This window comes from Microtus oregoni, unplaced genomic scaffold (assembly GCF_018167655.1).
Source record: "Microtus oregoni isolate MIOR12 unplaced genomic scaffold, Mior012 000041F_ref0000270, whole genome shotgun sequence".
In the NCBI taxonomy this organism is placed as follows: Eukaryota; Metazoa; Chordata; class Mammalia; order Rodentia; family Cricetidae; genus Microtus; species Microtus oregoni.
Genome location: NW_024543208.1, coordinates 8822257 through 8845379, shown reverse-complemented (window position 1 = coordinate 8845379; position 23123 = coordinate 8822257). Strand labels below are relative to the sequence as shown.

General features: G+C 45.5%; 1 protein-coding gene across 4 annotated transcripts in view; it reads right to left on the bottom strand.

Annotated features, from left to right (window-relative positions):
• Nucleotides 1-3073: 3073 nt before the first annotated feature.
• Cdk5rap2 (CDK5 regulatory subunit associated protein 2) overlaps nucleotides 3074-23123 on the bottom strand; it is a 191490-nt gene continuing 171440 nt past the window's right edge. For 2 of the 4 annotated variants that reach the window (XM_041632521.1, XM_041632524.1), the window contains 8 exons: nucleotides 22787-22911; nucleotides 21445-21693; nucleotides 19708-19785; nucleotides 18593-18858; nucleotides 15741-15884; nucleotides 9352-9478; nucleotides 3552-3598; nucleotides 3074-3187 (listed from right to left, as the gene is read on the bottom strand). In XM_041632521.1, the coding sequence (XP_041488455.1) occupies nucleotides 3131-3187; nucleotides 3552-3598; nucleotides 9352-9478; nucleotides 15741-15884; nucleotides 18593-18858; nucleotides 19708-19785; nucleotides 21445-21693; nucleotides 22787-22911 (1093 nt within the window). In that variant the 3' untranslated portion in view covers nucleotides 3074-3130. The remainder of the gene's footprint in view (nucleotides 3188-3551; nucleotides 3599-9351; nucleotides 9479-15740; nucleotides 15885-18592; nucleotides 18859-19707; nucleotides 19786-21444; nucleotides 21694-22786; nucleotides 22912-23123) is intronic. The other 2 variants (XM_041632522.1, XM_041632523.1) reach the window with 2 other exon arrangements.

Genomic DNA, 23123 nt, shown 5'->3' with positions numbered 1-23123 from the left:
GGGCAGGAGGCCCAGCCTGTCCCTCTGTTCTCTCTAGATATTTGGCCTCTGCAGCTGGGTCCCTCAGGTGCAGTTGCTCAGGCACATGTGGTGATTAAGTTCACCAGTGGGAAATTGATGCATTTTTTTGATTACTGCTTCAGAGCCTCCTGAATTCAGCTGCTGGTAAAATTAACTCACCAGGGACAATGGAACATTTTCCAAGGTCCAAACTGTCTTTATTTGCAGTTTGTTCTTGGCCCTTATCCAGCCAAAACAAACCAGCATGCTCCCCCGTCTCCTGGACAAGGGAGGGCTTCCCCTAGCCCAAGTCTGGGACTATTTTAGGCTAGAGAATAATATCAGTTATTCTGGACGACTGTGCTGCCGAAAGTTGGTGGAAGACCTGAAGTGAGGCACCTCTGGGCTTCCAGACATTCTGCCCTGCAGCGTCTGCTCCCAGGTGCCTCAGTTTAGTGGCCAGGGGTTCCAAACTCCAAGTTGCCAATGACCAAGCTCGGCTCCCATGGGCAATGTGCTAGGCGTATGCCAGGCAGGGTAATACTGCTCACCACAGACACACCTGAACCCAGGTCTGTTAGCTGGCCTGGCCTGGTGTTCCCCACCAGCCTGTACTAAAGCACTGGCCACACATGCACTTGTGTACATCTGACAAAGGCACTCAAGACAGCACTGCAGAAACTGGCCCGAGGTCAGCACTGAGACACCCAAGAAGAGATGCCGATTTAGAACAGCAGTCTTATCGTTCAGCTAACTTCGGTTTTTACAGCTTAAGACACCAGGAATGGGTGGAAAGAAACTTCTACTAAACAGCTGTGCAAATTAAGGACTGAAGCATGAAGCTGGGGACCAGAAGCCGGTCTACTGCACTACCCAGCAGACAAGCTTCTAAGGAAAAGGGGCGACTTGTACAGCAGGGAACCCGACATGAAGCAATGCCTCCATCTGCTTTTCACACACTGGCACATCAGTAAAAGATGCAGCTGTACAGAATAGAGCACAGATGACAGGAGTCCATGCAGGAAGAGGCTGGCCCGCTGAGCAGATGGAGCCAGAGAGCTGCACCTGGGCCTCAGCTCTCTAGCTAAGCACTGGAGGCCCTTGGCAGGGCAGCAGGGGAAGTCAGTTTGGAGTCTAGACGGAAGTAGCACAGGCAGCAACGCTGCCCCCTCCGTGTGTGTGTGGGGGGGGGGGGGGATGGAGGGAGAAAGAGAGCGCTTTAGAAAGCATGCTAGAGAGAAAGCCTGTCATTCAGTGGGGACACAAGGTGCTCTCCAAGAGCTCAGGGAGGAGGAGTAAAAACGAAGTGTCCCAGCAGAGACTGCAAAGGGGGCAGAGAGGAAGACAGTGCCTTGAATCAGAGTCTCAGGATTCCAGCATCAGAAAAGATTTCCCAAGGCCCAGGCAAAGCTGGCTGGGAAAAGAAAATGCAGAGAGAGGCTTTCAGAGAGGCTGTGGTCTGGCTGAGGCTTGGAAGACAGCAGGGGCATCTTAGGCTGAGACAGTAAGCTGGCCTGGAACCTGCCAGGAGAACGGAGGCAAGAGGAGAGAGTGGCAGCAGCCAGACCTGGGGCTGTGTGATCCCTGCCAGCAGCCTGGCCTAGAACCAGAGGGCAGTAGGAAGCTGCCACCATGGGCAAGGAGGGAAGTGCCTGGTTTGTTTCTGTACCTTGCTACTTTAGAGAAAGGAGGGGGATGATTCTTCAAGAGAAAGGAGTGAAAGACTACAAAGGAGCCTACCAGAGTAGAAAAAAGACCTCCTAGAGGTCAGAGCAGAAGAGATGAGGTAGCAGGCAAGGAGGAAGGATGAAGCAAGGAAGGTAAGCAACATGCAGCACGATGGACTCCACTTGAAAGAAAATTCAGCTGCAACCAGAGCTAAGCCAGGCTTTGTTTAATGCTCGGGGATCTATGCAGCTCTGAACAAATCTAAGAACTATTTAACATGAAAGGCAGTGACAGGGCTGCACCAAGTGTACGAGACAGCAACATGGACAGCTGAGGAGACTAGCGTCACAGGGGAGTGCAAAAGCCAAGTCCCAGCTCCAGGCCTCATTCTGTTTCCTAAATCGGAAACAACTCCAGCCTAGAAGATGGCTCTAGGGCAGGGTGTTAGGAGCTAAGGCCTGCCTGAGGAGTCACAGCCAAGGCAAGCCCACATCGGACTTATTTTCCTCTGGATTCTGGAGTGGGCTTAGATGTATGTGAAAGCTGGGCAGTGGTGGAACAAGCCTTTAATCCTAACACTCAGGAGGCAAAGGCAGGGGGATCTCCAAGTTTGAGGCCAGCCTGGGCTACAGAGTGAGTACCAGGATAGGCTCCAAAGCTACACAGAGAAATCCTGTTTTGAAAAACAAAAGAAAAAAGAAAAAAGGAAAGAAAACAAAAGAGTATGTGAGTGTTAGGAAAAATCCTAAGACGAGCCACTCCACCGGTGCAAAGAAATCCAATTAGGTCAGATTAAATCAAATTAAATGCCCATGTTTTATTAAATACAGCGCTCTCGGTTGGCCAAGAGCATGGCGGAGAGACAGGAAAGTGGGGAGCACAGGCAAACCTGAATCACACATTTCTCCTTTGATAGCCCACTTAAATACCCTGTGGGAGTGGTCCTGACCTTCCCATGGGAAGGGGTCAGGACCTGGCATGCTGGGATTTGGAGTCCAGACCAATGCTACTCCCAGGCCAGATGCCAGGGGACTGGGGTTAGACTCCCTCCTGACTTAACAGTGAGATCTGCAGGCCCTGCATCTGGCTCCTAAGACATTGGTGTAAGAGTTCAGGTCCTTGGCTCAGAGGCTCCACCCGGATGGATCATTTAAAGAGATAGTGCTATTGGGAATTGGTTCTCAGATCTGGGGCAGATGTGGAGCCCATCAGATGTGCGGGAAGCTCCAGATCACAGCCTTTATGGCGCCTGACTGCAGAGCAATGAAACCTTCGAGATAAGAACCTCAAGCCAACTTTCAGACAGAAATCACTGCACAACCACACACTTCCTCTAGCCAGCAGCCTTTGCTTCCTTCACCATCAGGAGCTACAGTGAGGGCAGAGGCAAGAAATCTCAAAACCACAAGCTTTATTTTTTTTTTATTATTTTATTATTTTTACTATTATTGTATTTATTATTTCACGAGCCCGGTCTGCTGGGACTGGATGTTCCTGAATGGGCAGTCCTAGTCCTTTGCTGGGAAAAGAGAAAGAGAGAGAATATTAGGTCATGGAGTGTCTGAAGTAAAATACTGCATTCACTCATTCATTCATTCATTCATTCATTCCAGGAGGCTGCTGCACACATGCCTCTGCGTGGGCTGCTGTTTGCTGTACTCTCCTTAGTAAAACAGCATTGGAAAAGGAATCAAGAGTGTCCACTGAGGACAGGTGTGAGAGAATGGAATGTTTTGCGCTCTCTGGGCAGAAACTACAGCTGCTTGTGGAAGCCATAACCCTTGGTCACACCTTTGACTTTATTCTTCAAACGAGGACAATTTAGATGTCCCCAGCTTCTAGTTACCCAAAACTTTCAGTGCAAACAACTCAGGGGTCACTACCTCGAGGTTTCGTCTGGCCTTCTGAAGGACTTGGTGGGTGATGACCACTGAGAAAAAAGCAAAGAAAGGAACAATTAGAGCCACAGACCTCAGAAGAATAGAATAAAGAACAAAGCCAGTGACGGGGAAGCCTGGACCCAGACAACTGGATGATGTCTGAAGGGTCTTCAACAGGCTCACGTTTGAACACATGACCCTCTGGTGGTGCTGTTTTGGAGAGTGTCCCAGTGCCATTTATGTTTCTGTGATAGAATATTCTGGCAAAAAGCAACACCGAGAAGAGTTTACATTAGCTCACAATTCTAGGCTACAGTTTGTCACTGTAGACGTCAAGGCAGCAGGAACTTGAGACAGCTGGTCACATTCACCGTCAAGGGCAGAGAAGAATGCAAGCTTCTGGCTTGCTTGTGTTCACTTCAATTTCTCTACTCCTACCAGTTCAGAATCCCCTGCCCAGGGAACTGCTGGGTCTTCCCACATCAATTAACTTTAGTAAGAAAGTCCCCTCCAGACATGCCCACAGGCCAAACCAATATAGACAATCCCCCCTTGAGACTCTCTTCACAGGTGATTTTAGGGTATGTCACATTCACAATTAAAGATGATCACAGAGGCTTAGGAAACTTTTAAGACAGTGGCCTAACAGAAGTGGGCTGCTGGTGCCATCACTTGAAAGGATACGTACTTTTGTCTCTGGCCAGCACTCTAGATTTTCTGATCCACCAAGACATAAAGGAACTGTAAGCTTACACCACCCCTGATTCTACGTCTGTATGCCTTCCCCTACCAGGATGGACCCCATATTCCATCAAACCACGAGCCAAAAGAAATCCTTTTCCCCTTACATTGCTTCTCTCAGGTTTTTGTCATAGAACTCAGTAACCTACACAAAAGCCCTGAACAATCGAGACCAGAGAGAAGTATGAAGGCCTCATTTGTTCCTTTTCAACTCCCAGGGCCAAATAAATGCACTGGGAAGGGTGGACCACGGACAACAAACACTTCAAGTCCTCACAGGGACCTCACAGTAGTATGTAAGCTACTTTTCAGAGGCAATGCCCAGTTCTGCATGGCCACCTGGATCACCTGCTAATAACTGGGAAGGATGCTGCTGGCCAGTGTAGAGGGCAGGATCTGACAGTGCCTGGCTTCCTCTGCTGTCCTTGCCCTCTAGAAAGCAGTGTGGGAAAGAAATCCACACTTGCAGGCCCATGACAAGTGTCCAGGGAAGTACTGTGAAAGCAAAGTTTTACCCAACAGCCTTTCTTCAAGCATGCCTCTGGTATCCTGGAAGAACCCAGGGCATTTTTTTCCTCCTGCCCTTCAGCTGGTGGAATAGCTCAGAACAGCTCACCAGGGCAACCTGCTCTGTCTAACCAGGGGTGGGTTAATGGGAGAGTTCAGGGCCCCTGCGTAGTGACACTTGAGCTGTGTCAGAATTTGAGACAGGAGTGCCCACTACTTGGAGCAACCACACACAAAGGTGCTTTCTTCCACAGCCCCTTGTCTAGCAAAGACTAAAGCGGCGAGGGAAACTCCAGATTTCTGAGCCTGATCAGGAATCTAGAGGCAGAATTTAGGATGCTGAGAGGCAAGAGGACTGTCATGAGTTTAAGGCTAGCTTGAGAAAAAGGAATAAAATAAGAATCCATCCTAACTAGGACCCGGTGAGGGCCAGGGAGTACCCTGCTCCTCAGAATCCCAGCCCCCTTGACTCATGCTTGCTGAGGCCACCTGCAGCTCACCCCAGCATATGAACCACTGCAGCTCATATGGCCCACTGCAGCTCACCCCAGCATATGGCCACCTGTAGCTCACCCCAGCATATGGCCCACTGTCCACTTATTAGAATACCTGCCTGGAGGAAATGTCTTTCTTGTTTCACAAAAAATTCCATCTGGAGGCAAAGAGGTCAACAGACATAGTGAACTTCACTTTTATCAGAGTAAAAAGAATTTCACTGGTGTTCCTTGCCTTTCTCCACCTTACCCCTGGCTGCAGGGTCCAGGGTGTGCCCTAGGAAGCCCAATATATGGGACCCAGCATACAACTCTGGTGTGGATAGGAATTGTGAATCTTTCCAGGCATAGAGCATCACTTTCTCAAGATTCATCCATCAAGGGACCTATGACCCAGAAAAGCTTGTCATGGCATGGAGGTTAAAAATAACCTTGAAAGACCACTGGGTGTACGATGGAGGCCCAAAAATGTGAGCCTATTTCCACATTGTCTGAAGGTTGGAGAGTTTAAGGTTGTACAATAATTGTTGACAACAACCAGGGCTACGCATCCTGACCCAGGATGAGGTTACTTGGTTCTTTGACAGTAAGATAGCACATACAGGTAGATCCACTCCCCCCTGACAGATGGTCAAGATATGCCAGCATACTTCTGCTCCTTCTTCTGTAACTGGAGGTTTAACCTGGGAAGTGGTTACCTTCAGGATACTTGGTCTAGGATGGGTTCACTGCCTAAACAACAGAATGCCAATGACTTGACGTCTCAAAGTGTTAAAGGAATTAACTGTTCAAGTTGTCCTTTGTATCATGTTAAAGAAGCCTTTTGTTGCCTTCTTCCCCCTTTTGTATTGGAATATAAAAAGTGGATGGAAATTAAACACAGGCGATTTCAGTATTCACTGGAACTCTCTCCCAATACTATCCTATGTTTCTGTTTTATTATTTTTACTCATGTCTTTGTATTCATTACTAAATTTTCTGATCCCCATGCCCCTACCCTGGTAAGTGGCATTTCTGTCAAAGCTGGTCTCCGACAATGCACCCAGTGAGTCAAGCTTATCATAAACTGTAAGGATTCCCTGGCCCATGTTTTGAAGTCTGACATTTGAATAGGTACATGTTACCACACTGTCATAAGAAGATGAGGTTCAGAGTGGTAAAGAATACATCCCAAATCAGACTGACCTCAGTGAAGAGACAAGGCACACGCATGGGCCACAGAACTCAGTCCAGGCATCTCCCACCCCACCAAAGACCGGAGAGGAAAATGCCTACTGGAGAGCTCACCTGGCCATAGGACATGGAAATACTCATTGAAGACCTCAATCCTGTGAGACAGGATTACTCCCCTTACTTGGCAAAGGAGGACCAGAGGCACAGAAGTGAAGTGGAAAGTGCCAGGCCATGTGACTCATGAGCGGTAGGGACCCAGGTTCCCATGTCTCACCCTTTCCCAGCTCTCTCCTGCAGATTCTGAGAGGAGGTAATATCAGTCCAAATACTGAGGGGTGGTCCCTGGATCTTTTTCATCCCTGTTGCCACATGGAGAAGGAGGGGTAGGGAACACCATATTAATGTCACTGTGTCACTTCAAAACTAGGAACAGAGTTGGCAGGTTGGAGGGCTTAGGGATATCCAGGGACTCAGCTCATTGGGACAAGAAGGAGGACCTGGTACAGAGGAGTCACAGGCCAGACACATGCAAACTAACCTGGGGCAAGATCCCCACCCTGTCCTTGCTCAGGCCAGCTCCAAACCAGGTTTATCATATATTGATGGTGACACCATTTCCATGAGCAGCACTATGCAAAAATGCCTGAAAAGGGGGAACAGCCAACATCTGTCGGGTACCTGTTTTATCCCCTACATTGGTGGTCCCACTCTCCAAATTTTACTGATGCAATTGTAACTATTATCCAGGCCACTGTGGCCAGCTTTCCTTAAAACTGCTGTCTCTGTTTAGAGAGGAGGAGCCTAAAGCTCATAATCAGAGCCATGTAATACATGTCACACAAGAGGGTATAGCTGAGACCTGGGCACATTCCTAATACTGACCCAAGATTCAACATGGCATGGTTCTAGCTTTCTGATTTGTCACAGTAGGGTCACCACCTGAGCTGAATTCTGCTGACTCCTGAGGTTCCTTATCCCAAACCAGAATCAGCAGCAGGAGGTTCAGGAGGGAACCTGTGCCAAAGTCCTATTGCCCTCAGGAGTCTGGCCCTAATGCTCCATAGCACCTGAGCATGCCGCTAACTGCCCCTGTCACCCACACCTTGGAAGGCTTCTCTTTTCCATAGGTGACATTAAGTCTCTCAGCTGATCTAACAATATCCAGTCTGTTGGGCAATCACCTATCTTTCAAATTCAACCTTCCTTCACAGCCCTGTGTTTGAGGAACTGTCATTCATCTCCCAAGCCTTCATGCTCTGTCTTGTGACCACAGATGCACAAATGAACCTTAGCAAATCCTGCTGCTCCTCGAGCCCAGTTCAAGGCTCTTTGTCCCACTTTCCCTGTTATGGTTGGACATGAAATGCTCCCTGTTTTGTACATAAAATGTACTCCTGTGTTTGAACACTCAATTCCCAATTGGTGGGACTATTTGAAGAGGTTGTAAAGTGAGGCCTGGCTAATGTGACTAGGTCATGGGGAATAGGCTTTGAGGATGATAGCGTGGTCCCTCTAATCTTATCTGCATTTTGTCTGTCACATGATGTGACTAGTTACCTCATGCTACTATTCCCCCACACAGGAACTAATCCTACCAGCATGTCCCCACTATGGTTAACCCTCTAAACTGTGAGCCAAAACAAGCTTAACCTTCCTTCCAGGGACTGTATCACATGACCAGAAAACTAATGTGCACTCTTGCTCAAGTGAAAGCCTTGACCTGTTTTCAGCATGTTTACAAGACGCCTGGGAATTCTGTTCCTCTGCTATCTGATTGACATGCCTCAGTGACAATCAGATTTAATCTTGGACCAAAGCCTCACACTACTTTCAGGCTGCCTCTGGCAGGCCCTCAAGTTGATAACCCTGAAGCTTATGCCCCCTTACCCCTCATTGAGTTCAGGGTCCTTTACAAAATAATCTACCTGTCCCCTGTCCCCAGAGCCTATGAAAAGGACAGAGAACAGGAGCCCAGTGTCTGGCCATAACTGAATTTTATTCATTTGCAGTTCAAACCCTCAGTAACCTCATAGTCTTTTCCAGAAGATTCCTAGAGGGCAGCTAATGAGACCACCTACTTTGCAATCCTCTATGCCCCCTGCTTCTAAGAAATACTGCTGAGAGAGAAGCCACCGGCTGCAGTAGTGGACAGAGGAAGGTACAATTGGTGACAATCCTAAAACAGGCAATCTGATAAGCTGAGAGTACAGGCAAGGCCAGCGTTGAGCTGCTGGAGAGCCTGGTGGAAGTTGCTTGTCTCCACACATGGGTGAGGAGTGTTGTGGGTTTGAATACGAGGCCCTGATGTGGTTGAGTTAAAAGTCAGCACAGACCTTAAGCTGTCTTCCTTCTCCCCTGAAGCCCATGGTAGGAACACCATGCAGACTTTCATGTGAAACATGCCAACTTGGTCCCCTGAAGGAAGGAGCCCCGTTGATCTCCTCTGGAGGTCTTTCCCAAGTGGCCCTGGTCTCTGGTCCCCCTTACCTCAGCCTTGCACAGTCCGCGTTTATTTCACCAGCAAGATAATTCTGGGATCTCACACATAAACCAAACCTACCGTCACCTCTGTCATTGCAGGTCCTGTCCTAGACTGCCATTCCGTGTTCCAGATCACAATGTCTACTCCTTTCAGAATCAGTTAGGGGCCCTTCCCCTAGGACACTCACCACGCTCCTATAATGCACCATCTGTTACCCATGAGAGGACAGTCCTGGCAGAACTGACTGTGCAGTTCAAAAAGGGTGAGGCAGGAAAATAAACCCCAAGAAGGAGGCATGATCTCAAAGCCTGGGCCCCAAAGGGTGCAGGCCATGACTGCACTGTCAGCCCTGAGCTGACCACAGAGGTAGGCAGCGGGCAGTGTGGCAGCCCCGCCTCTCACTCACACTGGTCCCAAATGATTTTCTCCTGGTGCTTTCTCTGCTGCAGGAGTTTTGCTGTGTTCTGCAGCTTCTGTTCTTGTTCACACAACTTCCTGTGCAGTTTGCTGATCTCTGCCTTCAGTTCTCCAATCTAAAGAAAAAATAATGAGAAAAATATAATAACTAAAACACTAGATTACATCGGAGGAACTAAAAATAACATCAAAAGATGCTCAACTTCACTAGCAAAATATCTGAATAAGCCAGAAGCCCTTTGTGCACAATACATTAGCAGAACTGGACAGAATCAAGGGAGAGGAGGAAAGTCAGGACTGTGATAGCCCTTGGAATGGTTCTGGCCCAGTGAGGGTACAAGATAGACTGAATGGTAAATGCATTCTATCTCTCTGCCTGTCCATTCTGTGCCACAGCATCTACGCCCAGGGACAATCACATCAGCACAGGATTATGTCTTTCTCCATGGGCACTCACCTTGGCACTGCCAGAGGCAAGAACAATAAACTGAGTTGGTTCATAGTAATCTGAATAAAAAAATTGTGGTACTTACATTGAAAAAAAAGAATTGTGTAGCCATTAAAACGGATGCTGTAGAGATCTATTTATTGATTTCAAAAGATGATTAAAATTAGTGAAAGAAAGAAATCAATAGACTGAATGCTGCATGTGAGACATTTCTGTTTCATAAAAGGAAACAGATCCCTACAGCTATAAACATATATTGATGTGGTAACCAAACATCAATAGTGAGTTTTAAATTTTTGTAGTTTCTTTTTTGTTAACATAAGTTATAATACTGATTTAAATTTTTTGATGTTTTAATCTTAACACACAACAATACTCATCAAGTACAGACCAATTTTATTTCTTTTTTTTTTTCCAGAGTGGAGTGTGCATGCCACATCCACCATCCTGTGAGTGTCGCAGTGGAGACTCCCTTAACTGACTCCAGGACTAAGAACACTCCTTTTCTCTTGGCTGCACTACACCTTTGCTACCAAGAAGGGACACAGTATGTTAGCAGTCCCTGTAGAGTCTTTTCTAGTTTGTTCCAAACATGTTTGTGGTATCTGTGCTTTCAACAGAACATCAGATTCTAATTACAAATTATGTTGACCTGTGAGCCACATATATGGACGGAAAGCTGGCTGTATGGAAACTAAAATATGCTTTATGGGAGACCAGATAAAGGCAACTCACTGAAAAACACTTTGCTAGCAAATTAGGTGTGGGCGAGACAACTATAAAAGATGTAGGAGGAACAGTCTATAAGAATTCTATATTCGGATTGCTCTGCAAGTGCCTTAAGTTTCCTCTTCATCTTGAAGAAACAGAAATTGGTAGTGACAGAAATACATTATGGATATGGTTTGTGAAAGAAAGAAGATGTGGAACTCCAATCAGAAGACCCATATTCAAAGAAAAGGCCTGGCCCTATATCAAAGGAATGAGAAATGAATGCACATTTATCTGTTTTAAGTTAACCAAAAAGGTTTAAGGTATGTATCTTTTTTTATTCCCCACCTTAACTTCCTTTTAGGTTAACCAATCATGTCAGGTACAAAGACTTCAGTGATTCTCCAAAACAGATCCTAATTTCATCATTAGATTTGCTTTGATTCTCTAGTACAGGCCAGGAGCCCATGAATACTTATCTTCTAGTCAGGATTTCACAGGCCACAATCCTAGGTCAAAGTTTCCCTACAGTTCTGCATCTGCGACACTGGACTAGCATCTGGCTCATCTTTCATACTGTAGTAAAGTGAGATTCAAAGGCTATGGTGGAAGACAAGAAGGCAGTCTTGCCGGAGCAAGATTGCTTTCCTAGATTGCTTGGTTTATCCCTTTGCTCTTTCTATAGTCAGGTCAGCATAGGATTTAAATAGAAAGGAAAAATTCTGCAGCTACAATGTTTCAGGGCTTTTATTGATAGATGATTATAATTAGTGATAAAGAAACCAAAACCAACAACTGTTCATAAAACTGAACACAGATGTATTAATATGGCAAAAAGCCATAATGTTAGTTATTTCCAAGAGATATGATTTCAGGCTGTCTGAAACGATAATTTGTGTGTGTGTGTGTGTGTGTGTGTGTGTGTACGTACTACAAATCTATGTGTATTATACATATTCATGTGTATATGTGCACATTTGCTCGTACCTGTGTGAACACACACACAGGGCCAGAGAATAGCATTGGGTGATTTTCTTCATTGCGATCCATCTTAGTTTTGACGCAGGGTTTCTCACTGACTCTGAAATCACTGAATTAGCTAGGTAGTCACTGAATTTTGCCACTACTCCCTCTCTTAATGCTGGGCTCAGAGATGTGCACACCCTTCAGGGCCAAATTTGACACGGGTGCTCAGGTCCTCATGCTTCTACAGGTTTTTCCATCTGAGCCAGCTCCCTAGCCCCATTCATATATTCTTTAAAGCTATAATGCTGATTTAACACTTCAACTAACACTCCCTCCTTACTGGGAGCTCAGGAAGCCATGCCATGATAGATGGCAGCAATGACCCCAACCAGCAAAGAGCTCCTTTCTTGTCTCTGAGCACCTGCGGCTATTGAAGAGCAGGTGCCGCCTCCAGCTTGCAGGCCAGTGCTTACCAGAACTCACCTAAAACTGGACATCTTCAAGCTAGCACTTACAACAAGTAAATTTAAATATTTATGTCTGTTGTTTCACTGTACTTAAATCTTCCCGTTCATCTCATGATGGAAAGTATACTAAGACAGCAAAATTCTAGAGCCTAGCTCTGCCACTTCCTGGCTGCAGAATTCTGAGGCAAGTCATGTAACTTCTTGAAGTTACATGGCTCCTACTTCTGGAAAACGGGAGTAAGAATGTGCAACTCCAGCTAACAGGGAGGATTTTGAATGATGCCAACCCAAGGAAATAATACATAGTGGGCATGCTGATCACCCTCATCTTGTACACATGTATTAAAACCTCACAGCATGAAATCACACATAAAATGTGTAATTATGTCAATTAAATATAATATACGTTAATTAAAAAAATGAATAATGACACCTTGACCTAATTGTCCAAACATACTCCATTTGTGAATTAAAAAAGAAAACTACCTAAGTCCCTGAGGCCACAAAAAGGGGTAAGATTTTAGTGTTAGCAGGACATGTGGCACCAAGTAGGCACTTAGAATCAATGAACAGGAGTGGAAGCCTCCCACCCCACCCTCGAGAACATGCACACCATCAGCACTTCACCTGGCTTCTGGGGGAGGTTACTCTTTTCCTTTTCATGATGAGCATCTCAAATATCTACACAAGTCAACAGAATTGGATAGGAATCCCGGAACCTGCCCAGAACTAACAACTGTCAGTTCAAGGCCTGACACTGGTTTAGCCTCCCTCCAATGTCATGTCATCTATAAAATAGTTCAGTATACATCACTTACAAAATTCTCTGAACCTATACAGCATTAGCACAAGATACCTCCTGAGCACCACTGAGCATGAAAACACAAACCCCAAATACTATACTTTTAAAGCAACTGTATTAGGAATGCCTAGTCTATAAAAAAGTCTATCAAATCCTGAAAAACTACCAAAGTCAGACTTCTTTTTTTTAAAAAAAATATAATCTATTCAACTTAGCATCCAAACAAGAAGTACATGGTTACAAGCTACTTTCTTTTAATCTGTGGTTTTCAATGCTCCTGGTTGTACACATCAGGCTAGCAAAAGTGAGGTCCTAGCAGCTGCACTTATCAAAACCTTTCAGGGGATACTATGGGGCAGGTCCAAGATTTACCTCCCTCTTCCTCACTAGGATGTTGTATGTTCTAAGCTCATCTTGTGTGTCTGCCCAGAACTGAAATAAGCCATTTCCTGTAGGAGGCCTGGCCCAACCCTGGAAAAGAGGCCCTCAGAACCAGTCTTAGGGTATCTCTGATGCTCTGAATGCAATTATTTCTACAGTATTTTATGTGGAGCGAGTCAGTAAATTTGTAAAACAGAAAATGCATCACAGTTCATTTTTATGCTTATAATTCAAATTTAGGATCATATGGTTTTCATTTCTCTGATTTCATATTTATCCTTCTTTCAGTAAAACTCTCAGTTCCTAATGAAATTCTGCACTGTTTATCTTACATCACAGGTGAAGGCACCTGCTACCAAAGCTGCTAATAAGGTGAAGTCCCAGGCTGCATGTGGTGGAAGGAGTGAACTGACTTCTACAGGCAGTTCTTTGACGTCCACGTGCATGCCAGTACACAAGCATGTGTGTACACATAAATAAATAAATGTAAAAAATTTACACTTATCTTACAATAGGAACATACCATATTATTAACACCAGTGTCTGCGAACAACATAACCAAAGAAAACCATTGAAAACTCTGCCCTTTGGGGAAGTCTCAAACCAATGTGGTATATCACTGGCATGTCTGCTCCCATGGCCATGTCCCCAGCGATACACAGTATGGCTGGCTGACTTCCCATTGCTATGAATCTTTAGACATTGCTCCCTCACTCCCATTTTGATTAATTCTATTTATAATTATGTAAAGTTTTATATGGCTCCAAAGTCAAATCTACAAATCAGTGTTGATTAGAAAAATCATCATCTACCTCTGACCCTCCAAGCTAACCCCTCACAGTCCTACGAGTCTCCTGTTTTAAGGATATGTCTATATTTGGTAACCCTTCATATACATTTCTCAGATAACCTGATGCACACTTTCCAGATCATTGCTAGGGGCTGAGGGGGGAGTTGAGTTAAATATAAAGGTAAATAGACAACACAGAAAAGAGGAGGTTGTCAAGCACCTAGACCTGCTACTATAAACTCAGAAGTCTGCTTCACCCACACCAAGCAAAAGGCGCCACATGAAGACCAGGCAGAAAAAAGCAATGTGCCCAGAAGCAACTTCCTACCACACAGCAGTCCATGAACACCAGCAAGCACATGGTGCATCTCTGCGGTCCTCCTCAGCTCTGAATCCTATGATGCTGACGTGAACATAATCGATTACCTAAGACGCCTTCAAGAAGGGTGCATCGACAAAAAGACTGACAGTCCCCCCGCCCGGCCCCCAATTCATTTGCAGGTGGAAGAGGATCAACAGGGCTACAAGAGTGTATGTGTAGGGGGGATGGGGGGGTATATGTATTCTGTCAAAGTAGACAAACTGGATTCTGTCTACTTAACAGCTTCTTCTGTCTGCCAAGGGCAAAAAAATGCACCAAGGGTAAACCGTTTAGCTCAGACATGTTACCTTTAACATAATTTAGAGCAGGCATTGATTTTGGAGAGTGGAAAAAATTATTCATTCATCCATCTAGTCATTCATTCATTAAAAAACATGAATAAAACAGACATAGATCCTGAAGGAAAACGGAGGGAGACAGGCATTAAGCAAACAAATATATAATTACAATGTGTGTAAGGGTTTGATAAAACAGAAGATGATGCTATGGCTGAGTGACCAAGGGGCCCTCTTTCTTGACCTGAGAGTAAAAGGCAGTCAGCAGAGTCATAGGACATACATAGCAGGCAGACGGTCAGTGTCATGTAAGCCTCCGATAGAAAAAAGTCTGTGGGTTCAGAAAGAAAAGCCAGTGAGGTTAGAGCTCAAGTGATCCAATTATCACTCATCTTTCAGCCATGTCACATGTATGATTATAAACATCCTTGAGCATAGTGTCCCCTTGCTTCCCAGGACACTTATGTCATGGGAAGTTTCGATACAAACAACCTCACTGCCAGGCTGTGACGGTCTGAGAGCTGCCAAAACTAAATGAGGTAGTGACTTGAAATGTAAACTTCCCTTCTGCCTTCGTGCTCACCTTTGGAAAACATTTATCAATCCAGTCAAATGAAAAAGAAAATATCCACTGGGCGACCAAGCGGATCTCTAACATCCTTTTCCTGCGATTAGCCAGGGTGTTGTACACTGTGCCAGGATACAGATGAATCCTACTGTTGAAAGCCAAGACAAGGCTTCTGACCTTTCACTCTCAAATAGTTATATAGTTATTCACAAAAATCCAGCGGAAGCCATCAATAGATCAGAAGGCCCTGAAGTGCAAGGCATTGCTAGGAATTTGAGCAAGCTGGTCCATAAAGACAAGCTGACATGTGAAACCCAGCAAGTCAAGAACAAACCCAGAGTTCAAACATGTATGCGTTCAAATCAGTTCCACAACCCAGGCCCTGAACTTTGTACATAGTGTGAACAGAATACAACTCAATAATGGCATGCTGGGAATCAGGTAAGAACTCAGTATGGCCCCCAAATCCCGGGTGCCATGCTCAAGGTGGGGCACATTAGCTGTGGGCCAGTTCTTAACTGGCCATAGAATGAACAGAGATGCAGGCCTCTCTGGTATTTGAGCCTCTGAGCATGTGGGATCACCTACCTGCTCACAGTGAAGTGAACACTGGCCATCTGTGGGGACCGAGACCCTCCAGAAGAGTTTCAGCAACCTTGAGGCTTCTTCCAGGATCAGCCTGGCTGTGTTCATGCTGGAGAGAAACTTGCGCAGAGGCACAGAGAGTGGAACCTACAAAGGATAACGAGGCGATTACAAGTTCACTCACAGACAAGCATGACTTAATCGGCAGCAGAAGGCTTCAGACTAGGGCTCCTGTTCCACATGATGAGAGGGAACCAGGGTTATGCAACACCTATGAGCTATACAGTAGAGAGAATTTTGATGGTAAGTTTAACCCAGTCAATAACCATGGTTAGTAACCCACAGTAACTCCATCCAGACCACCAGAGAGCAAAGGATAGCAACACAGCCCAGGGCACAACACTGATATATTTGCCACAGATGGCCTTCTGAGAATGTACGGTATCAGGGGTCTCTGGAACCTCTCTCCGTCTCTGTGCTGGAGGCACACTCACATGGGGAGAAGTGTCAAAGGCAAGAGAACAAAGAGAATGTGGTGCAGCAGAACAGAGATAAAAAGAGGAGCAAGAGGAAACTGAAAAGCATTTCTCTTTGCAACTGATAGATATAAAACTGCACACCTGTTTAGATAGCAAAATGACAAAAATATGAATATTATTCAACAAAGACAAAGGTGTATAGAACAGGCATTAGCTCAGAACCATAGACACAAGCTCTCTGAAGAGTAAAGTAACATGCTAACAGTTAACAGCATTCCTAAAACCTTCCCAGACTTTAAATGGGGAAACCTACTTTACACCTAATCAAAATATAGTAAGAGATTTGTACAAAAGATAACTCACTGCAGTTGACATGCCCACACACAGTGAAAAAAGGAATAGCCCATGCTACGTCCGCAGTAGCTTACTGGCAGTCACTGAAAAGGCAAGTGCTCAAAAGAAAAAGTATTAATACCACATAGCTGAAATATATGAACCTCATATTTCTGACTATTTGATAAACTTCTAGTGTCCCCAAAATATGTGTTTATTTTTGTATGTCTCTCTCTCTCTCTCTCTCTCTCTCTCTCTCACACACACACACACACACACACACAATTACAAGTGCTGACCTTTAAGTGTATTTGAAGAGAAGTTTTGTTTTTATTCTTTTCTACAATTTTAGCTTTCAAAACAAGTATTTTTTTAATCAGAAAAGAACAGGAATCTTATTAGTGTTAATTGATTCAATATTATTTATCAAGCATTTACTCTATACAAGGTAAGGGGAGTAAGTACGTATTGTTTATTTAATGGGCCATAAAAACACTGTCCCGTCTCTCATGGAGCTTATCATCTAGGAGAAGACAAAATGCAAATATGATTCTTAAATATAGTAAAACAAAAAAAGCAAAGTCACACACAAAGCCAAAGCAAATACCACCGGGAACTCAGCTGTGTTCAGTGACAATCTAGACTAACTGAGGAAATGACTCAGTGAATAAAGAGCTTGCTGAGTAAGCAGGTGGACATGTAGAAACTGGGCAGGTGTGGTGGCCATCTAAAATCCAAGCTCTAAAGAGGGAGAGTTTGGGGATCCAGACTCTCAAACAAGCTGGCTAGCTACACTGGTGATCAGTGAGTTTGGGTTCAATTGAGAAACTCCATCTCAGTAAAGATTGTAGACAGCGATGAGACTGGAAGTCAACATCGGACCTCCACACATAAGCATCTGCACATATATATGTGATCACATACAGGTAATCACATACACAATATACATGTACATGCACACCATACCTACATACACATGCAAAGGAAAAGAAACCTTAAAAGTGGTGTCCAGAAGCTGTGACTAATGGAAGCTCAAAGGTCTAGTACCATCTCTCACCTGGTGCCTTGGAGGTAATGCATGTCAAACACATGACGAGTTGTGTCAGGCACGTAAGTCTGTGACAACGGGTCACTTGAGATGATGAGGATTCCAGGAAGATGAGGTAGGGAGAAGAGCGAAGTTAAGGATGGGGAATGTCAAGCCAGAAAAGTCAAGAGAAAGAGGCTGGAGACAGATATGGGGGGAAACAAGGACAGCACCTGTGGCCCTGCCTGTTCAGAGCGGGACAGGCTGGGGAAAGAGTGATGACTGACAGTGGGCAGACTGACTGAAGCCAGCCCAGCAACCAGAAGTCCTTAGCTGCTTCCCAAAGAGAAGGGGGTCAGCCGGCCAGCAATGGCCAGAAAACAGAGCATGCTGGCTGCAGGACTGAGAACAGTCAGTGTTCATCACCTCTACACTGGACTGATATAACCTCCTTCACAGGGCTGTTCTGAGCAAATACACACACAGTCTCTTCTGCAGGAAGATGACCTTATGGTGGACATAGAACATCTCTCAGGAACACATGCATCACAGAGTGGCTGTAAGAAATTACAGTATGGCATGGTCAGTATGGCTCACGGCCAGATGTGAGCTCTGTGTGGTAAGGGGACAACCTGATTGGGTCTGGTACAGTGTACATGAAGATCAGGGCCTCTAACTGCCCCACAGCAGCCCAGAAGCCAAGCAGACAAGTCGGCCCACATGGTGCGTAAGTGGAGGGGTGGAATGATACAAGAGGATGGAGGGACAAAGAGTAGCAGAAAGACTGGGGAGAAGTGGCCACCGTCAACCAGGGTACAATCTCAACATGCTGGCCACTGATCACCAACAGCCTGCCCCCTCAATTCTGCGCTTTCATGTGCAACAGTTCCCAACTCCTCCCTTTTAGGGCTGTACTGAAGTCTAGGCTGTTAGGAATCTTCCAGAGAATGTAGCCAGTCCCTCTGCTTACTGGGAACAGGAAGGATCTTACTACATCAGCCCTACACTTAGGTTACCTTTGGCCCCAGCTTTTGACTTGTGGGGCCCAGAGCCTCTTGAGTCTGAATGTCCATCTTGGCAAGCAGTCTCTGGCCACGGCTGATCTGCTTATGGAGGGCATCATAGTCCTCAATCAGGCCCAGCATATGGTGGCCACTCTTGCTTGCCCACACATGGTGTTCAGCAACCAGGCAGGGCATGCAAGGGGGGCTGATGATGGAAGTGCTACTGTCATAGGAGAGGGAGTCCACGTCAGTTCCAGAGAGCAGAGGAGTCTCGGAAGCTACAAAAGAAGAGGCAAATGTTAGATCTACTTGGGGTGGCACCTGTGTCCATGGAGTTATGCTGAGCGAGCATGAGAGCAACGGAGCCTGGCCTTGAGCCTACAGCTGTATTATCTTACATTGAGCAAAGTCTGAAATCAACGTAACCAATGTTTATTGAACACTCACTCTGTGATAGACCCTAGGCTGGTAAGATGAACCATGCTGCTATTTTCATGACAATAGTCCAGGGTCTGATGGGAATACTGAAGCTGCAGGAATTATAAATGCAAAGTGAGAGTGAGCCGGAGATCAAGGTTAAAGAGCTATCTGAGCAAGGAGGGAAGTCAAGGAAGGCTCCTTGGAAAAGGCAGCTTGAGCTGTCCCAGACAGGAAGTCAGCATTATGCACCTAGAAAATCCTGTTGCTTTTTAACTTGGTTAATTTTGACGGGGGTGGTTGGAGAGGTATTTTACAGAGATGCCTGCATTCTTGAGTCTTGAGGAAGTGAGGGGACGAGACTGGTGAAAATTAGAAACCGTGAGAACGTTAAAGCACAGTTGGAGGTAATGGCTCATCCGTGTGGTCAGCCCCCACTGCAGAGGGTGCAGACTGTCCAGTACTGCTGAAGCTGGATCCCAGAGACCCTGAAATCCATACAAAGGTGGTTTCTGTTTAAAACTTCAAGTTTTAAGTCTCTGAGGTTGTACTTGGTTAACTCCTAGGATGAATTCAGTGGCTTGGAGAGTATCCTCTAGAGATACAAACCTAAGTTCCAAACCACTACCCAGCAGCCAGGGACCTCCCTTTCTTCTATTTAAAAAGCTTTACTGTCATACCCAACACTACTGCAGCTAAGCAGTTTATACCTGATTTAGGTGCCATTGCCTGGGTGGACTCAAATAGATCAAATGAATTATTACTGGCCTCAGGACATTTGGTGCCATCTATAACAAACAAAACAAGAGAGGAAAATGAGCTTTACCATCATTAACACTAAAGAAAGGACGGAATTAGGATGTGGTAGAGTATCGCACATGCATCCATTCATTTTAGAAACTGAACATTCACTCACACCTTCACCGCACACAGTCCTGTAGCCAGGACCATGCACATTCTATTCACTCCCTGGTACCCTGTGCAGACACCAGCTAACAGAGGGGCCAGGCCCAGAGCCCTCTCTTGAAGAATCCTCCTGTCAAAACAGTAAACAGTTAACTTCATCTCAGGGTGGCCAAGGATAAGGGAGCTAAGTATAGAGACAGGTGAGGGGGACCCTATGTGGGCATCCTAGGAGCTGATGCCTGAATTATCTTTTAAAACTTTTTCAGTGCCTCGAGGGAAGGAGGGTAAGAAAAGTCAAGCAGAGTATGAGTCATCATTTAGGGAGAAGATACACAAGTCCTGTAGCTAAGACCTGGGTACAGGGAAGGGCACAGTAGGATGCAGTACTTGCACCCTGAGGGCTAAGTGACCCACTCAAGGTGGGAAATGTTAGGTTGAGGCCTATGTTTTAGAGTGTTAGAGCTAGTGGGGAAGCTGATACAGTAACCTGAACATGAGAGGAAAGGGAGCTGCAACAACTGAAACACTTGATGGAGGTCCATGAGATGGTAGATAATACATGAAGCACTCTCACCCCTGAGAAGCTCCTGAACTCTTAAGTGCAGGGTGGGCAGAACAATGCTATAATTTGTTTTTCAAAGAAAGAGACCAGGAGACTGAGATAACTCAGCATGCCAGTGGCAGAACAGTAAGTATGTTCAGGTGCTGGAATCTCCCATGCAAGTTTCTTCCACCATGTCCCACTATGAATGCGGAATAATGGTACTCCAGGCAGATATGCTTTAATAAGACCACCCCATCTGCTGAGATAAAACCCTGCTGGGTTTTATCCTAATAATATTATTTAACAGCAAGTCATGCTACCATTTATTTTGTAAACTAGAACTCTAAAGCAACAGGGAAATGGTAAGGTAACAGACGGACAATATAGTCGGTAGGAAGTTGATATGTGAGCTGCTTGCTGGTTGGTTCCAGCCCCTGCTGGCTGTGTATGGCAAGTCTGCATATCCTCTGCCCTTCCCAGGCATCTCTAGCCCATACAAGTACACAAGCAAATGCAAATCAGACCCAGCTGTTACCAGGAAGCTTCCTGGGACTTATGAGATGTTGAAAGCCAGAGTAAGGAAGGGGTTTAGGATCTCATTTAAAGGCAACAAGCGAGTGGGGAGTTGTAGTGCACACCTTGAAGATGTGCAGGGGAAGGGGGATCCCTTGAATCCAAGGCTGGCCTGGTATATATAGAGTTCCAAGACAGCCATGGCTATACCAAGAAATCCTCTCCCCAAAACCAAAACCAAATAAAACAATACCAAGGCAAAAGTTCTTGGTGAGCTGTAGGTGGGACTAAACAGCAAGACGAGACAGCACAGGCCACTGGAAGCCATAACTCTACTTCCAGAGAACCCAGTGTCTACACAGAGACTATGCAACAGTGTTGAAAGGTGAGCTGAGAGCAGCCTGAGGGCATCAATCAGAGGATCGCATATCATGCTGACCCATAGAGTTGAATGTCCACAAAGGGAAAAGAGCCTAGCTCCTACCATGCTCATCCAGCTGAAGGGAACATTCGGTGACAGATAGGGTCTTGACAGCCAGAGTGAGAGCCCCTTCCTGGGGCATCTTCGCTCCCTGTGACAGCTGCTCCTCCAGCCTGCTCCTCAGGGCGCTGTTAGTCTGGATGCTCCTCTCCAGCTGCTCACGGAGAGCCCTCATCTCTGTCAGGAGGCCATGCAGGTCGCTGAAAGAATCGGGCCCATTCCAGCCTTCTTTAGATGCCTCACCTTGGGCCTCTGCAGACACATACAAAGGAAAGCTTTGACATTTCCCAAGATCAAAGGTCAGCCATCAAAGAAACTCAAGGGCATTTCAACCCAGCACCACCATCCAGCCCCCTCCTAAGAAGTAGGTACAATTTAAAATAACAACTCGACTTTAAAAACAAAAATATTGGCTGACTTAATTGCTGCTATTCCACAAGCTAAGTAAGAGCTGGAAATTAATTTCACTTCTGGCCATAAAAGCCTAGCAAATTGCACACCAAACCCCGAAATTATGTCTAGTAGTAATAAAATCTATTTGGACCAGAATTATAGAATGAAAGGGGATGATTTTTAAGGGCTACAGTATATTAAAAAGGCAGGGACAATAGCAAGAACAAGAGAAGCAACTTGAGAAGAAGCAAAAGCTGAGAGATGACCCTTTCTAGATAAACTTTCAATAGGGAGAAACCATCTGGAAAATTAGTTTTAGAAAACCCCCCACTGTGCCTCCAAATTGATTCTCAAATGTTAGACCTTATAGTCAGGCACTCTGATCTGCATTCTCTAGAAAGAGATCACACCAAGGCTGAAAAGCACCTAAGAGTAATGTCCGGCATGTGGCGGCACTCTGGAATATCTGTTGGATGAATGATGGGAAATCTATGACAAAGTTATTTCTTGGATGCCTACTATGTGCCAGGAATGTGGCTAAGTTGTTTCAATAAATGCCCTCATTTAACTTTCAGAGCTCCACACGGTGGATACTGTCAGACCTGCTTGTAGAGGCTATAACTGAACCAGTTACTGGTGAAGTCAGAACAAGCTGAGATGAAAGAAGTGAGACTCCAGACTTTAGCCTTAGGTGATATATACCTGTAAGGCTAAGGCATGCGGATTTTTAATTTAAGGCCAGTCTGTGCTACATAGAAAAACAATGCCTCAAAAACAAAGAGTGGGCCAAAGAGTTTGCTTCTAAATATACCTAGTCTATCTATGGGCCAGTATGGGTTTAATGGTAGGATAAGGAAAAGCAAGAGCCATGTCCTCCCACACCCAATGAACAGCTTTTTGGGTGAGCTCATAGCCCTGAGATGCCTCAGGCCTGGCCCTGAGCACACAGTACCTCTCTGTGGCTTCCTATGTTCCTCATCCAGCTTCTCAAACACCTTCAGCTCCACTCGGAGGGCCTGGAGCAACTTATCGTTCTGTGAGAGCAGCTGCTGCCTTGACTTCATTTCTTCCTGTACCCTGAAATGGACCCAGGAAGGTCGGAAGGGTTAATTCTCCCTCCAGGAGGTTTATCCAGTACTCACAGAATAGGCCCAGGCCATCTCAGCCAGAGGATGTGGACAAAATGTGCTAGGACATGCACTGTTAAGAGTTCAATCACAGTTCCCAGTTCCCACAGAGCCTATGCCTCACACTTAATAGACCTCTCAAGTAACCTTTATAGACATTCT